This window comes from Vipera berus (genome assembly GCF_964194415.1).
Source record: "Vipera berus genome assembly, chromosome: Z".
Classification (NCBI taxonomy): Eukaryota; Metazoa; Chordata; class Lepidosauria; order Squamata; family Viperidae; genus Vipera; species Vipera berus.
Genome location: NC_138205.1, coordinates 46,142,031 through 46,160,831, shown reverse-complemented (window position 1 = coordinate 46,160,831; position 18,801 = coordinate 46,142,031). Strand labels below are relative to the sequence as shown.

The 18,801-nt window shown below is 34.9% G+C and overlaps 1 protein-coding gene across 1 annotated transcript in view; it reads right to left on the bottom strand.

Moving 5' to 3' along the window:
• The window catches only part of LOC308679161 (unconventional myosin-Id-like), a 164,995-nt gene that overhangs the window by 96,375 nt on the left and 49,819 nt on the right, over window positions 1-18,801 (bottom strand). Inside the window, exons 12-16 of the mRNA XM_081346478.1 lie at window positions 16,558-16,628; window positions 14,683-14,757; window positions 14,451-14,583; window positions 10,601-10,767; window positions 9,356-9,563 (exon numbers count right to left, since the gene is read on the bottom strand). Coding sequence (XP_081202604.1) covers window positions 9,356-9,563; window positions 10,601-10,767; window positions 14,451-14,583; window positions 14,683-14,757; window positions 16,558-16,628 — 654 coding nt within the window. The remainder of the gene's footprint in view (window positions 1-9,355; window positions 9,564-10,600; window positions 10,768-14,450; window positions 14,584-14,682; window positions 14,758-16,557; window positions 16,629-18,801) is intronic.

Genomic DNA, 18,801 nt, shown 5'->3' with positions numbered 1-18,801 from the left:
TGAGTGGCCATGCAGTGATGGAGGCTGGTGAGGTGTTTCAACCAGTATCCATGCAGCTTGTCCAGGCCAGGTGCACTCCAGTTCTTGATCTTTACTTGTTTTGAAACCATATCAGTGGTTATTACAATATTTTCCATTTTGTTTTCTGTTGCTTGTTTTTGGATATCTTTGATCCAGGAGGCAGTTTTATTATGTTCCACTGGGCTTTCCCATAGTTCTTTCCAAAAGTTTAAGGTTTTTTCTTTACATGGTAGAACAGTAGTTTGCACTTTATTTTCATCAAGTGACTGATAGAAGAGGTGCTGGTTTCTTCTGAACGGGACATTTCCACAATATTGTTTTATTTGTCCTTCCTATCTCTCAATTTTCTTTGCTGTTGCTATTACACGCTGTTTTAGGTTTTCCATGATTTCCGTTATTGTTTTTTCCTCCAAGTTATATTTTTTGTATAAACTATTTTTCAACTTTTCGTTCTTTAGTTTTCCTTCTTTCAAGTATTTCAATTTGCTTATATCTCCTTGCAGGTTTTTTTTGTTTTATTTTCAAGTCGAATTTTTCACTTTGGTGTTCCAGTAGGTTTCTTTTTTTGGCATTCTATAACCCAATTCTGCAGTTATAATGGCGGCTGTACTGTACATTAGTTGATTTGTTTCATACAGTGTGCTGGAAGGGATGGAAGCTAAAATATTGTTCACAGCATTTAGTAGATCTTTCACTTGTTTGATATGCACTTCACAGATGGCCGGCAGTCTTTTTCTTTCTGTGTTTTGTTTGATGCGGTTTTCAATCTTTTCTTTCAGCATTTTCGCTAGATTACTTAGCTCTACACTTTCGAGTTGTTGCACAGGGGAGTATTCATCCTGTGTGGTGGCTTCTTCTGTTGGTTGGTCACTTTGTTCAGGTATTGGAACAATTTCTTCAGCCTGTTCATCATCATTGCTTGTTGTTTTCTTTTTAGCCAATGTTCCTAGATGTTGAATTTCCACATCTGTAAAAACATTATTACGGATAATGAAACATCTTTGATCCATTAATCATTGTTTGGTTGCGTCACTTTCCGGATGCTGTCCAGGCCCAGCCATGTTTTTTTTAATTATTATTATTATTCTATATGCAGACATGCATTCTCTCACACTAAACTTTGTTCATACTTGCATGAGCTACTTGGCAAAAAATAGTTCACACTGTCAAAGAAAAGTGGATTTTCTATGCACCAAGTCTGAAGTGAGTCAGATAATTTTCACCTAAATGTTTTCAATAAAACATCTCAGATAAGATCTATTCTGTCAGAGGCTATGGTCAAGACTGCAGCAGAAAAATCTTCTATTTCTTGCCTATTAAGAAGCTAAAAAATAACTGCCCTTCAACAGGTTGGGCTCTGAGAGATAAATTAAAACAAGATGTTATTATTCAGAGATGGATGAAATTATTAACATTATCTTGCCCCAAACAATGAATCATGATCATTCTTCTTTTTTTTAGTAAGCATTAAAATTCAGATTAAAATATATACTCTGTGGACTGGCACCCCATACTTCATATTTTTGATATTTATACTTTTTTTTAGTAACAGATTAGTAATAGAAGACTTTTGTTCAGATGCAACTGGCATAATTTGAGAGAGATCTGATGTGCTTTTACTCACAAAAATGACCATCTATATTGTTATTGTGATTATTTTGTTTACATGTGAAAGAAACATGAAGTCCTCAACATTGCTTGATGATTGGAGGATATATAAGTTTGGTAAAAAAAAATGAAATGAAAAATGAAATAACTTGGCTTAGTGTAATTTATAATTCTTTATAATTCCAAATCTGAGTGTTAAAAACTAATTGCCAAATAGAAACTGATTTCTGAGGCTTAAGGGTTAGTCTTAATGATCTTTTCAAACGCATGGAACCATTCCATGTCTCTGATTCCCTATGATCTGAAGCATATGCTGGGAATCCTCTGTCAATCAATGCATTATGTTGATAGAAAAACAGTATTTGTTCTTACCAACTGTCAGAAATCCGATCTCAAAGGGTGGTAAATGAAAAACCCTTGATAAGGTCATTATGCTGAAACCTATCTCCAGTGCTGGTCTGTAACTAAATAAGGGTATGAAATAGCTGTCCTCTATTATAGGGGCTTTTGTTTGTTTGCCACTAACAATTCCTAACATATACCATTTTAAGAACATATTTGGAACCAAAATATTAAATTATAACAAGCTGGCCCAGCTTTTGTTTCCATCTCATCTATTCATTCCCACCTACCCCCTCACCACCCACCACTTAGCCCCAAAACATTGCTATGGCAACCACAGCTGATAGGGATTTGACTGACAAGTCTCCTAAGAGGAGTGTTTGCAGAAACTAGAATGCCTCAAGGCGAGGGGAAGGACAGAGCACAGCTACTCACAAGACTGGCAAGGATGGCAGACACATTTATATTTGGGAAGGGACATTACTCTATGTGGAGCAGGAAACTCAAGATGACATGTTTTTCTCCATGAAAGCACCTTGAGGGAATCAAACACATGTCTTTCCAAGCAGAGAAAATGGTTTGGGGAATTGAACAAAAGATTTTCTGAGAAGTTAAGCTGGCAATTCCCTAAATTATCTTAGTTTGCATTACAAAAATTGTGAGTCCAAGAATGTGTGGGAAATAAAGGCATTAGAAGTATGACTTAAATATAGCCATGCATTAAACACTGAGTTCTATTTGTGCTAATATAAATGGATGTTTACAGTGAGACTATTTCTAAAACAAACTTGGATTTATTTTTATAGTTGCTATACTAGACTGCCTTATATATGTACATCAGACTAACTATGTAATTGATAAAATATGAAGCAGTTGGAAAAATACCACAAGAGGTGTAGCTTCTTATTTCCCTCCCTCCAATTATTTAATAAACTATTACTAAAAGAATTGCAAACAGGCCATGTGTTTTCAAATCTCAGAGGCTGATGGAGCAACTATAAAGGTAAAGGTAAAGGTTCCCCTGCACATGCGTGCTAGTCGTTTTTAACTCTAGGGGCCGGTGCTCATCTCTGTTTCAAAGCCGAAGAGCCAGCACTTGTCCAAGGATGTCTCTGTGGTCATGTGGCCGGCATGACTAGATGCCAAAGGTGCATGGAACGCTGTTACCTTCCCACTATAGTGGTCCCTATTTTTCTACTTGCATTTTTACGTGCTTTCGAACTGCTAGGTTGGCCGAAGCTGGGACAAGTAACAGGCGCTCACTCTGTTATGCGGCACTTGGGATTCGACCTGCCAATCTGCCGACCTTCTGATCGACAAGCTCAGCGTCCTAACCCACTGAGCCACCGCATCCCTGGAGCAACTATAGCCCTTACTTAAATTGCTTTATCTGCCATGGTAAACCATGGAATGGGGTAACTCCCCACGGCCAACTCCCCACAACCAATTTGCCATGGCCTACTCACCTGTAGGAGATGAGCCCAAGGGAGGGGTCAAACGCAATATCAGTGATAAATCCCTGTACCGCCTACAAGAGATCTAAATCCAGTCCATCTTGAATTCCTTTGACTCTTATCTACCACCAATTCGTTTTGACCACCAGTAGCTCAGATTCTTACAGAGAGGTTAAGCTTGCAATAAATCTTTATACTCAGTTGAACTGCCTGAATCTCCTGATTTCCCCAGCACTTGACATCATCATGGCCAACTTGCCACGGGACAACTTGCTGAAGGGTTCACCTAGTTCCTTTTATTTTTGTTAACATTTTCATCAAAATTATTTTATTTATTTTTTATTTATTTATTTTATTGAGATTTCTATACCGCCCTTCTCCCTAAGGGACTCATTTTATCTACTGTATCAAAGAAAATCATTCCTATGACTACCAGCTTTTGTAATGCTTTGTTGAGTAATAAAAGAAACTAAACCTGTGTTGAATTGTCCTGCAGCGAGTTGTCCTGTGGTGAATTGGTCATGGCGAGTTGGTCGCAGCAAGTTGGCCGCAGAGTTGTCCTAGACCAGGGGTAGGCAACCTCGGCTCTTTTATGATTCATGGACTTCAACTCCCAGAGTTGAAGTCTATGAGTCATAAAAGAGCCGAGGTTGCCTACCCCTGTCCTAGACCATGCTCTCATGATATCTCCCTTGGTTAGTCTTTGAAAAGTGTTAGCAGACTATAATCAGATTTCTGACCTGGTTGGTTATTAAAGTCACAGAAGTTCAATAAATCTATTACAAGTTTTCAGGCAGAGCTAAAAGTTGTGATCCATCTTCTTGTTTATGAATCTGTCCAAATTTTAGCTAAAAATATAGACTTTCCAATATCCTTACCAACAGACTATTAAGCTTCCTTCTTCACTGTCATTTCAATACAAGCTTTGTTGTGGTTGTTAGGATTGATTTATTCTATATTACCTTCTCATTAGGTTTACCCTTAATAATTATTTTAATATATGCAGTATTTTATCTAGTTATTGTTACTTGTCTCAAAACTTAGTATAGAAAGATACAGAACACCTTTAAATAATGCATAAAGAATTCAGGAAATACTTTGTACTATACTAAAATCATAATTCAGTTACAAATAAATATCATAAATAGCCTTGAGTATTATGTGAGAATTGAGGTTGAGAATTTAAACAACAACAACAAAAAACCAAGGTTGCCAATGATCCCTGCCACTACAACAAGTATAAAAGAGAACTTTTCACACTGACAGTTTTACTATCAAGGGAGTCAAAATTGTGCATTTTTGTGCAAATTAAGAAAAAGATACAAAATTCAGGGTGCAACAAAAAATATATGAAAAGATAGCATTTTAATTTAGAAAGATAACTGACAAAGCACATTCAAAAACATTCAAAAATATGATACTGAAGAAAAATTATTTCATTTTCACCTAAAGTATTTTTGCCTAGTTTTTCTAACAAGCTTTTAATCAGTGATAAAAGATACTATCTTTTTCGGAGTAAACAAGTATCCATAAGAATAAAATGAACAAGCCAAAAGTAAAGTCTTAAAGCTAATTTCATAAAATTAAATAATGGCATTATTTAACAACACATTACAACCCTGTGTTTATGTGTGTGTTTGTGTGTGTGTGAGAGAGAGGGAGAGTTAGAGGAGGGGGGGGAGAGAAAAAAAACTACCTTTAAGAAACAGAGAATGAATATTTATCAGGAATTATTGCTGTTGTCATATAATGAAAATAGTCCTCATTTCTGGAATTTTTAATCACAAAGGAACTATTTGACGCATCAGTTAATAAAAAATAAATAAAAGCCACACAGCTCTGTGTATTAATGATTCACCTGTGGAGGTGGTTAGCAGCATCAAGTTTCTGGGTGTGCAGCTAGGGAGTAGGCGAGCTTGGTCGCTCACTGGTAAAATAGGTACAGCAGCGCCTGCATTTTCTGTGTCGCATGAGAAAAGTACATCTTCCTTCCCTTGTCCTTGCCACTTTCTATAGAGGGATGATCAAGAGCATCCTGTCATATTGATTACTGTCTGGTTTGGAAGCATTACTGCTTCAGACAGAAAGGCAGTGCAGAGTGGTGAGGATGACAGGAAAGAGGATTGGTAGTTCATTTCCTTCTATCCAGGACACAACACATAAATTATGCTTGAAGAGTCCACAGGATATAATCTGGGACACTATACGTCCTCTTCACGACACGTTTTCTTTGTTATCTTCTGGGAGGAGGCTTTGTTGTATCCGAAGCAGAACATCTAGATTCAGTCACAGTTTTGTTTTATATAGCATCACCTTGTGAACTCTCAAGTTTCCTCTTTCTGCCATGTGTTCAAAATGCATTTTTCAGTCAGCCTGCATTTCTGGAAAGGCCACTGCAGCCGAGAACCGAGCTATGGATCCATAGCTCGGTACTCATCTGCAGAGGCTTCTGGAAAGGCCTGACTGCCAAATGCAGGCCAGAATGCAGCTGCAGAATGAAGCTGCTCCTTCGGATGCAGAAGAAATGGGCTGGCTGGGTGGGGCTGTCAGTGCAGGTGGTGAGTAAAAAAGACACCCCCCAAAAATAGGACCTGGTGCCTCTTTTGGAGGCAAAAAAAAGACCCTGTCTTATTTTTGGAAAAACACGGTTACATATGTATATGTGTGTGTGTGTGTGTGTGTGTGTGCGCGCGTGCACGCGCGCGCACACACACACACACACACATATATATATATATATATTAAAGGTTGCCCCACACATGCGTGCTAGTCGTTTCCGACTCTAGGGGCCGGTGCTCATCTCCGTTTCAAAGCCGAAGAGCCAGCGCTTGTCCGAGGACATCTCCGTGGTCATGTGGCTGGCATGAGTAGACACCCAAAGGCACATGGAATGCTGTTACCTTCCCACCGTAGTGGTCCCTATTTTTCTACTTGCATTTTTACGTGCTTTCGAACTGCTAGGTTGGCAGAAGCTGGGACGAGTGTTTTCGTAGATTTTCACAGGTACAGGTATGTAGGTCTTGGCGTATTCGGGCCACAGATAAAATCAGCAAAATTCTCCACAAACACAGTATCAAGACAGCCTTCAGCACAAAATAGCCAACAGCTTAAGAAACCCCAAAGACGTTCCAGCTTGAAAACCAAGGAGTCTATAAAATACCATGCAAAAACTGCCCAGCCACATACATTGGAAAAACTAATAGGAGAATAAATGCACGTATCGCGGAACACAAGAATGCAGTCAGAAAAGAAGAAAAAACTTCCTTCCTTTTTCAGCACCTTAAAGCAACAGGACATGAAATTGACTTTGAAGGAACGAAATTAATCTCCAAAACTGAACACTACAATAAGAGAATAATTATGGAAGCCATCGAAATAGAGAAACACCCCCACAACATGAATAAATGTGATGATACCTCCCGCCTACCAGACATCTGGAAACTAGCCCTAGTCAACAAACGAGTCCCAGCCACAAAAACCAACACCGGACCCACAACACAGGACGCCACCACCAATCATCCTCACCAGACTCAAACCCAAACCCACCCCACAGACAAAATGCAACCACCATCCAGAAGCCAAACCACAGCGGCATCTCCAGCTACTGCACCCACTCCCGACCCCCACACAAAGCAAACTGACACACGCCATGAACACAGACCGCAAACTCGGAGCCAAACCAGAGCCTGGGATGTTACACCACAGCCTTCTGCTCAGGACATTACATCACAGAACTCAGGAGGTTACAATACTAAACCTCGGGATGTCACAACACAGCCAACCGCCCGGGATGTTGCAGCACAGAACTCAGGATATCACTACACTAGAGCTCAGGATGTCATCACACAGCCCATTACCCAAGTCATTACAACACAAAAGACTAATGGGCACACAGCCAACACCTCAGCCACACAGGATGTTACAAAACAGCCGACTAAGCTGCAAACAATAACTCCATCATCCAATCAGGATGTAACAACACAGCCAACCAAACCACTTACAGCAACAAAGCCAGTACCACGCACAACCCCACCAATATTTATAGAGAGACGGCAGCTCCGATCACGCTTTGCTCGCACAAGCACGAAGCTGAAGACACCAGCCTGAAGATGACGAGTGGGACGTCGTTGAAACGTCGCCAAGACACTCTCAATCTTACACGGGAAAAGACCCGAATATGCTAAGACCTACATACATATATATATACATATATATACACATACATACATACATACATATATACACATACATACACACACACACACACACACACACACACACACACACACACACATATATATATATATATATATATATATATATATATATATATATATATATATACACACACACACACATACATATATATACACACATACATATATATATGTAGGCATGCATATATGTGTGTGTAAGTATGTATAGCATGTGTATGTGTGTGTGTTATGTATGGGTAGATATATACTTCCTTTTGAGAGCAGGCAATAGAATTTCATTTTTAACGTGGGCCAGCGTGCTCGCAGTAAAAAACATCAATAAATGCTATCTTATCATCTTATCTTATCTTATCATCTTATCTTATCTTATCTTATCTTATCTTATCTTATCATCTTATCTTATCTCATCTCATCTCACCTTACTTTACCTCATCTAACCTTATCTTACCTTACCTTACCAAATTGGTGCCTGTGTTATTAAAAATTCTAACCCTTATTCCTACCATGGAGTTTCATCTTGTTCAAAAATTTCTCCTTTTTCTCATATAACCATCAACTTACTACTTAGATTATGAAAATAGCAATAAAACATTTAAATAATTGATGAGTTAAACACAATAGAGAATAATGAATTACTTACTTTTGCAAAGCAAATTTAGTTATTATATTTCAACTTATTTGCTTTGAATGACCAGTTTCCTTGAGAAAAAAATGGCTTTTACTGGCATTTTATATACATATTCTCTCATCTGTCGGTAAAATCCGTATCTCAAGACTAAACTAATGATGTTACCTAGTTAGGTAATAAAACCTCTGCAAGCAAACAACCAAGCTCAGAGAGTACCAAGGACTCCAGAAAATATTTTTAATAAACACTATTAGTTCTTTGCCAATAATAAGCAATTGCTAAAAATATTGTTGGGGTGATTCACAGCAATAGCTGATGCAGAAGTGTGTGACTGGCAAGAAAAATTATCCAAGAGCTGTAGGAACATCAGGGACTTTTTAGCCTGGAAAAAAAGACTGAGTAAAAGAGAACGTATCACAGAAATAAGCTAGTACACGTTATATGAAACAAGTGGACAAAACTGTTTTTCTTTCTCTTTCAATTTGAACTGAGATTATTCAAGGATCCTGAATGAACATAGAGACTTTTTTATGCAACATATGCATAACTATATAATTGTCTTCACCAAGGTGTATCAATTACTATCACCTGAATGACTTTAAGTATCAATGACACCAATTAATGGAGGAGGGGACAATAATGGATATTATTGAAGTGGCAACCTCTCTTGTGCACAAAGTGTTCTTTCTCTGGGATTATTTCTTGAGAAATATGAGAAGAAAAGTGCTATTATTCAGTTTGTAAGATTCCTACAGACATCTGGACAGCCAACATATGAACAGAACAAGACTGGACAGGTCTTTCAAATCCAGTTTGGTTTTCATCTGTTTTTAATCCCTTAAGAGTTAAAGCCACATTGGAAATATGATAGATCTGAAAGGAAAAAAACAACACAACATTCTGCAAGAAGGCAATGCAAACCATTTATCACTACCAAGAAAACTATATGGATGTGTCCATGTAAATCACCAGGACTGGCATATGATTAAAAGCAATTTATTTTACAAGTTATGTTTTTTCATTCTGTGTATTTGTGGATATCAGATGTAGATTATTTTATAAGAAATTTCAATAGTGCTTTTCACCTTTTGTAGAAAGAGAACCACCCATTCAAGCATCTTGGCGTGCATTTCTTCCAATGTGAAGAGTGTTCGTGGTGTGCGAATAAAAATCTTTGTCTTTCCATATGTCACATCATCTTGAAACCCACAGTGCTCAATCAATTTCTTCACAGCCTCCTTGTCAGATGGTAGTTTGTGATTTGGCCAAGTAAATTCAGGAATTATTTTGTACCTGTATTGATACAAATATATTTTTTAAAAAAAACATTGTTTGCCATTACTAAATGCGATGGTCAGTAATACGGCAAAAAGATCCACAACAACCCAAATTATCTTGCCAAAATAGATTTCCCATAGAAAGCAAATAAATATACAATCTTGATATATAATTAGGGAATCTTATACATGTATTACAAAGTGCTAATGTGTAATAACTGTGAAATATCACTAATCCTTGATTTGTTATTCAATAATTTACTGTATAAGCTACAATTGCCTAAGTCACAGAATAAATGATATGCAAACTAAATTGTTGGGTTTTCATATAAGCCCATCTGCAGATAAGACAAACATTATTTTTTCAGTGCATTTTGGCAACTAAAATTCTCAGCTTATTTGCAAATATATATATATATATATATATATATATATATATATATATATATATATATATATATATATATATATATATATATATATATATATATATATATATATATATATATATATATATATATATATATATATATATATATATATATATAATACCTTCTAATAGACTAGATAACTAACAAAGCTAAAAGGAATTAATAGTATTATATTAAGCTAAGATTCAAGTGGATCTGGCCGAATGATTTAATCATGTTTTACAAATCATAATTTTAGCATGTTCTAGCTTTTGCCAAACAATTCTAAATAAGAATAGTCAGTGAGAGATCTTGCTTTAGTTGATAGAGTTGAGCCTTGAGTAAGAAAAGGATTTATAAAAACTGTTCCATTTGGATTTAATGTGTAATACATTTTAATAAAAGGTCTGTGTAAAATTCTTTAGACATCCCATGAAACTCCTGCTGTTCCATAAAAACACATATAGAACACTAAAAAATGGGTTTTTTCTTTAGCTGTTCTCACTAATCTTGGTAATATTTCTCTTAAAGTTACTTTAAGACATAACTGTGATTTGTGTAAGAATGCTAATGTAGTATCAAGCCACAAACATATTTTTGTTGTTAAATATAATAAATCTGCAAAGTTTTCATCAATTGTTACCTGTGAAGGAATTTTTCGTATGTTTGGCGATAGGCATATCCTGCCCGCCGTACTCTTACATTTTCCAGAAGTCCAAGATATTCAACTTGATGCTTGCATCGTTCTTCATCAAACAGCTGTGGTGACTTCTTGTCATTGGGTTTAATGCAGCGGACATAGTATGGTTCCTAAAAGAAAGCAACCAGAAACAACAGTATTTGAATAACAGATAAAGTAAAAGAGTAAGGTGAAAGCAAGTTAACATCCCGATTCTTTAACTATTGTTAAGGAAGAAGGACCCCAAATCTTTTCCTATAAAATTCCATTAGAAAAACAAGACTTTATATTTTCCTAAAAATCACCTGAAATAATAAAAAAATTCCTTTCAGATCTGTCAGGTAAGTTACAATGAGCATCATTAAATGAATTTCCAGAATGCAAATAACAGATCTAGATGCTTTTTCATGGGGAAATGGATTTTCTTGTTTTTCTTTGAAGACGTTTAGTTTTTCATCTAAGAAGCTTCTTCAGCTCTGACCAGATGGTGGGGAATGTAAAGATTTATATTCCTTGCGGATTGCTGGTCATTTACATTCTTTTAGCAAGCGGTTAGTGCTACCTGGAGGCTTATCTGTGTCTTCAAGATCACCTGAGTAGTGGAAATGTGTGGAGCCTTCTTGGAACTGTTGAAAGGACTGTGTTGTAAACTGGAGATAGATGATGCTATCTATCTACAGTCTACGAGAAATGGGATGGCTTGTATGAAGAAAATAGACTTAAATATTTAAATGTAATCAGCTTTGAGAAAATCTTAATTACTAAGAATGTTTTGAACACTGTGGGGAAAACAAATGTAAATAAGAATTGTAAACATGATTTATGATGAGGCAACCTAGATGTCTAGCTAGAAAAGAAACATTATATGGATGTGATTATTATTTGTAGAAATGTTGGAAAAATCTTTATACTTAATAGTTACTTATCAAAATAATAAGAATTGTATTAATTGAAGGTTGGCAAAGAGAATATTATTGGAAGAAGAGAAAAATAAGCAAAGCTACTATGTGAATTATAGATTATAGAAACTAATTGTTAGTGATTGTTTAATATAAACCCAGACAACATGCTGTTTACTAAATATTATGGTGATTATGTTAAAAAAATCAATAACATATATACAAAAAAGAGAATATCTTGAGACTACTACAGTCATCCAGCAAAAAAGTCATTTGTTTTCTAGCTTAGTCAATCTGAAATTTAATATCCTAATCAATTGCTACAATTTCTTACTATTCACAGTCATCTTAAGATTGCCAGTCTCCAATTATAAAAATTATAGTTGGCAGAATTTTGCCTGCCATGCAACTCTTAGAAATAAAGAGGTAATTATCCCTAAGAAGTATTGAACATCCTATATAGTAGCAGGAGTGTCAGCCATGAGAGAATCCAATGTCCTCAAATATCTTTATTACGAGAACTTCTCAAAAAAAGTTGCCAGCCAGTAAGAAAAAAGAAGAGAGGGAAGGCGAAGGAAAAATTTGACCAATATATATTTTCCTCTGCCAAGACTGTTCTAGCTTTTAACCTAATGAAAGAGGCTGAAACTATCATAAAATTCTGTTGGCTTGTTAGTTATTATTTCTTTCTTTTTAAAAACCAGTTAAGAAGCTAAACAGAGAGCACAGATCTCTGCTGGAAACGAGTTTGAAAGATGGTAGGAAAATTCCCCTACTTGCAAAATTCTTAACTGTCATTTAAATAAAGAAACTTTATTGAGGCAAAATAAATTCTGAAATCATTTCCTCAAACGTTTGTCCTTTTATTTTATGGAAGGCCTGCTCTGTTTTTTTTTAAATTATGCATATACATAATTATACATAAGCCTTTCTGTTTAGATTATTTCCCAAAGTTGCTGTCAAAATTTAAAAACAAAAAGAATATAGAAATATAAAATAAATAAATTAAAATAATGAATTTAATACAATTGATAATTAAAGCATCTCTTTTACAGCGACTGTAAGAACAAAACAGCTGTTTCCTAAGTGTCAAAAAGATGCAGCGTTGATAGGGTCTGTATCTTCAAAAAAGCCCCTTCTTTGGATCTTAAGAGCCATTTGTGATGGAATAGATGGCCCTGTAGATGCTGGAGTCCCTAACCCTAACCCATTCCTTCTCAACTCCAGGAGTAAGACATCTCCTATAAATTCAGACTCAATACTGCTAACTAAAGAAAACTTATTTATGTTTCCAGGAGAAAGAGAAGTGTGTTAATTTAGTGTTAAAACACACTGTAAATTATTCATCTATAACAACAACATTTTTAACCCTCTATTCTCCATCCTTAAAAGGAATCCCAAGCAGCACTGAGATAAATCAGTCAGAAACTTGAAGAATTGCTGCCACTTAGTGTAGGCAGTATTGTTCGCTGGACCATGGTCTGATTGATTCAATAGAACAAAATGATTTACTATATTCTTATTTTAGAATATTATTCTTTCTTGACAAAATATAAAGCTGTCAAATTTATTATGAATCATGGTGTCAAAATATACCATACATTCTTTTATCTTAAGTACTGTATATTTATCATCAAACATTACACTAAACAAAAAAGCACAGATACAGGGAAGTTGACAAGCTGCACCCTTTACTGTAACTTATTTATCTCTTCCTCTCTGGGAAAATTCCCACCGATACCCATAATGGGTATTCATTACTAAATAAATAGGTAAAATAGATTTAACTGATGAGTTCAGCCACTATATTTCTTAAGAGATTCAAAACCATAAAACAGAAAGAATAAACTCAAAAGGAGTCTCTTGAGAAATGCTAGTCTACAATCTTTATAATCAAAAATTCTGTTCCACATAAAAATTGTTTTACATTTAAACCCTCGAGTAAAGTCTTGAGGAATGTTATTCTCCCTCTTTTTATTTCAGGCTTTTGTTCTTTGCTCCGTGCTATTCCTTTTGTGTGTTTATTTTACTATATTCAATTTAACCCCTTCTCATACCTGGAATATCAAAATCTTAGCTTAGCAGAAGTTCCCATTGGTAAATAATATTTTGGGTTTGCTTCAGTTGGCCAACTGCACTATGGAAGCTGGAAAGGGCTGCTTCAAATTATCTTCAGTAGAAATTGCCACTATAAAAGGTAACTTATTTTCATATCTTCAAAATATTAACCCCCTGGAAACTCCTGAGATCATAGTAAGATACTTAATTGTGTCACATCTATAAATAGCTTTTTGCTGTAGTACCCATTCTTAGAAATGCTCCCCCCAACAAATAAATCATACACTGACTTAGCTACAATTCAGACAGATGTTAAGAACATCTTCATTCTCCTCAGCATCAACAAGTTCACAACAGTGCAGTTGAATTGTTTATAGCTACAGATGATTTTTTAAAATTAGATCATTTTATATGTGGCACTAGGCAAAAATTCTAAGGGAAAGTTTTAAAACATGCTGTATCAAGAAATGTGAACCATTTACATTGATAGATTTGTTCTTGTTTGCTGTTTGTGTTCTTTTGCAGACATTATATACCCTGGGCTAGCATTATTATTACCTATTCCAAATGTTTGTGTCGTGTTCTGAGTTCTTATGTGATCTGGGCTTGGGGAACACAGATTTTACTCCCTTCTCATAAGCAGATCACACTGTAATCTTGGAGTTTTCTCAGTGCCAGAAGGAAGATGAATGCTGGAAGTATTCTTTAATATTCTGATCCCAAAATGTCCTATTGAAATCTTACACTGAATTTTGTTGCTGATAGCTTCAAGTCAAGAGTGACTTGGCAAGTAGCAACAGTAATGAAATAACAGGTAGTTGCCAAATCTCACCTTTTCTGAGTTAGGAACTTCTTACCTTGGATGCCAAGTTGTCTACTAAGGCAATCATTGAGTTCTTAAAAAGTGTAGCAGCAGTCAGTGGCCGCTTGGTCACTTCTGTTATACTCAGTTTGCCTTCTGGCCACATCTTTTTCAGCACAGGGTTGGAGCTACAAAATACAAGAAAGAATTTTTTAAAAGGCAGCTATATAGTTATATTTGGCCTGTTTTGCGTAAAGAAACAAATGGATAGTTAAAGTTATTCTTACCTGTTATACATCAAACGCTTGAAGTCTTGAAATAAAGTGTCCTTATTTTTATCAATGAATCCTGTGACTGAATAACTGGTAAGTATAAAAAAATGGTAATTAGCTGCACTGAACTATTAGCTAATTACTGAGATAAAATTATTACCTGGACTTAGAAAATAAGAAAAATAGATAAACAGAAATCAACAAAATAGAAGTCAACATCAATAGAAATAAAAAAAATTAAACATCTAAAAAAATCTCATAAAAATGAATAATGTTCAAAACACAATGGTAAGAAAAAATAGCTTTTAAAGATTCTCCCTTCAAGAAGCAATGTACAGTTTTCCAATACTTTAAGTCAAAGGACAGTAAATATTCTTCCTCCTCTTCTTTATTATCAGCGTTATCTTTAGGGGTTTTAAACACTTATAATGCAACTGGTCCAAAGTGAACAATCAAGAGGTATTTTTAGTTGTTTATAATGCCACTTTGCAATCTCAGGTAATCCAATTTCCCCCTGCAGTGATTAAATGGCTTGAGGACTTCATTAGCAATAAATTGATTTTAAATATTTATATCTTTTAATCATGTATGACATGCAAAAAGGCTTTAGTTTATCATGGGAATAAGCGTCAAAATTATACCTCTGCCTTAACATTTTCCAAATATGTTTTGCACATCTTAATGCAGGAAATACATTTAGAATTATACCTAAATATAAAACCAAGCTATTAGCTTAACATAAAAAAGGAGCACATAATAACTATCTTTTTAGTACCATCAGTTTTCTAGTCACCTTTTCACAAAAAAGTCCTTGCTGCAACTAAACTGACAACGCATTATTACCAAATCATTTTTTTAAAAATACAAAACTAAATTTGTGCAATATAGAAGGAATTTTGAATGGAGAATTGGAGTATCATATCTTGCCCAATAAATGGTATCAGGTTTTAAGAAAGGTTAAACATATTTGTTATCATTGAAAAAGCTTGTGCAGCAAAAAAGAACAAAAAGAAAAACCAAACATTCCTTAAATTGTGCTTTCCCTTAAAGCTGCTGTTTTAGCTGAAATGACTTTTTTTTTGCTGCTTTGGAGGATGGCAAAGTTGTATTTCTATTCTTCTCCTGTTTCCATATTTATCATCATGCCTTTTATTTAACTTCACAGCATACATTTAAATTGGGTGGGACAGAGGCATATTTATATTTCCGTAGTATAAAGGCTATACTACTGGAACTATCTTCTGTGCTATTAAGTACTGGATTAGCATTATCAACTCTATCAATAGTGTCCTAAGTGTCAGCAGAGGTTTTTTTCAATTCTTAAACTGGAAATATCGGGACGTATTTGGGTTGGACTTTCAAATCACATATTCCCCCAATAATCAATGTCCTAATTTTCCACAACCTTGCAAAAACTCATAAATAACTGTTTATACCATAGCATATACCATAGCAATTAAGATATATTACTATGACTGAGGAGACCTAAATCCCAGGAACTAACTGTTTTAGGTCAGTTACTCTCATTCTCAGCCCAATCTACTTCACAGAGTTGAAAAGGAGTTCAGGTTTAATCTATCTTAAGCTTTTGGAGAAAAGAGGGAGGAGTAGTAGAAGGAGGAGAATATATCATCATGCATGGAACAATAAGGCAGAAAATGGAGCAAGTGTTCTCAATATGATGTCTGGATTTTTATAGCACAATACAGTACGTACGCCACACCAATCATTTGGATATCACAATGAAATAATTTCAGATGTTTTCCTACATCGCAAATAAAGCAAAAAGAAATACAGAAGGAAAAAGAAAGTGCAACAATAATTATGCAACTATGCATTTATAATATTTTAATATGAATCAGGACAACAAAATATGAGAAACAAACTTACATAACATCTCCAGCATAATGTTTAATCCGAAAGTCTCTATCAAATTCCAGGTTTTTATCCATAGCACAAAGCTTAAAAACAAATGGATTAAAAAGTAATTATTGAAATGCAATTGCGGGTAACTTTCAGCAGGTTTTCAGTTACAGATCTGAATGAAGTCTAATTATTGCTACATCTAGTTGTGAAAGCTTCTTCCTTAGTGCAGATGCTGTCTGTAAAACAAGACAGTATCTTTCTCAGTGATTTGATACAACTTAGTGATAGAACACATGGGAAACAAATGCACATGATATTTACTAAGGGCTTTTTTCACAAAACATGACATTTATAAAGGGCTTTTTTCATTTAAAAAACACCTTGTGAACTAAATACAAAAAATGTGTAAAACATTTTATACACACACATCAGTAAGTATATCAGTTAATATAGAACTGTGAAGATGGATATAGCCTTCTCAATATTTCCATTATTGATTTTAGTAAGGTATTGAAATACAACCTGTTTGACTGACCCTATCTGACTCTTCATTCTATTTCACTTTTTGAAATATTGACCTGGCAATGATAGAGATAAGAAATATGCATTTAAAAATACAAATCTATACAGTAAACAAAATGTAAAATATATGGAAGAAGTAGGATTCCTATGTCCACAGAAATGAAAAGAAGCCACAATTTAATTCTAAGACTGAGATGAAAAATGGAAATTATTAAAACCATCAATTCTAATTATTGGAAAAGGAAGGAGACAAGCTTCATCTGTAATTCCAAATGAGTTGTGCTGCCAAACCACAATCATGCAGTTTTCATTCAAAACAGAACATACTTCTCAATGTAAAAGTATTAATTTATAAGGTGATTTTCTGCATAATTTTCTGCATTTGTCTATTTAATTCAATAATCAATCAACACATATATTCTGTGTGATAATATTTGTTAAATCATCTTCAACTGTAGTACAGTTTGAACAATACCTCCTTCATTTAGTTTAATTTTAACAATGAGAGCAGATGAGTTATATGCTGTTCAGTTTTGTACACCATGGCAAACCATTGTTTATCCTAGCACCAAGGAGCACTTCCTCTCTCCCATTTCCTCCAACACAGGCACAAAAAAGAATATCAGATACTTTCATGTCTGCTTTCCCCAACCTTAGTCTGCTATCTTATTTAAAATTGTAATTAATTTTTACAGTGATTTTTGATGAATCTAATTTTATAATATATAGCTTGAACTCATTTATCCAGACTGTCACTTTCAAATAAAGCATCAAATTACAACGAATGAAAATTAGAAATGAAAATCTTAGATTTCAGGTATGCTAGAAGATCAATCCAGTATGATTTTGGTAATAATTATGATGATGATTGCCAAACTAATCAAATATACAGTGTCTTTCAAAAGGTTATGTTCATGCATGTTTCATAGGAGTGGATCAAAAGAGCTTACCACTGCCATGAAGCTCTTATTTTACATTTGTTTGGGCTTTTTGTTCTTTAAGAAGCTTAATATTGTAGTTCTATTGTGTTAAATTTGGAGACAATATTATCAAATACATGTTAAAAATTGTTTCACATTTTATATCTTATCATGAAAATTTTTATCAGTTTCATTATTTTAAAAGTGCTATTGAAGTTAATTATTATGGTTCATTGCACAGTCAACCAGGCGTTTAGACTGGATTTGACATTTTTATCCTCCCACAGAATCCTTTTCAACGATTGGGAATAGGGAGATATTGTTTTTTAATGGTGATAAAAATGCTGTTGCAGGATGTAAACTGTTCCAAGTAAAACTGCCTTTTCCAATTGACCGTATTTATTGGTCTATCACACAGTCAGCTAGATGTTCATACTGGATTTGGCATTTTTGTCTACCTATCAAGTCTTTTCCAAGGACCTGGGATAGGCAGATGTGGATGTTAGATGATATTACAGATATAGTTGCAGGACTAAAGCTGTTCTAAGTAAAGCTGTCTTTTGTAACTGACTGATGGTGAATTTGTCAATGCCAATGGTGTTCAGATGCTCTGGGATTGAACCCAAGGCTCTATTACTACTGGTACTACCTTTGCTTGCCTTTGCCAGTCATTCTACTTCTATTTATAGGTCTTTGTATTTTGTGATCTTCTGAACTTCTTTCTCTTCTCTTCTGCTGTCTCCAGGTATTGCCATTGCCACTATCCAGATTTTTTAAGTTTTATCTAATTTCAATACAGTGCTCCAAGTTAGCCTATATTATCTAA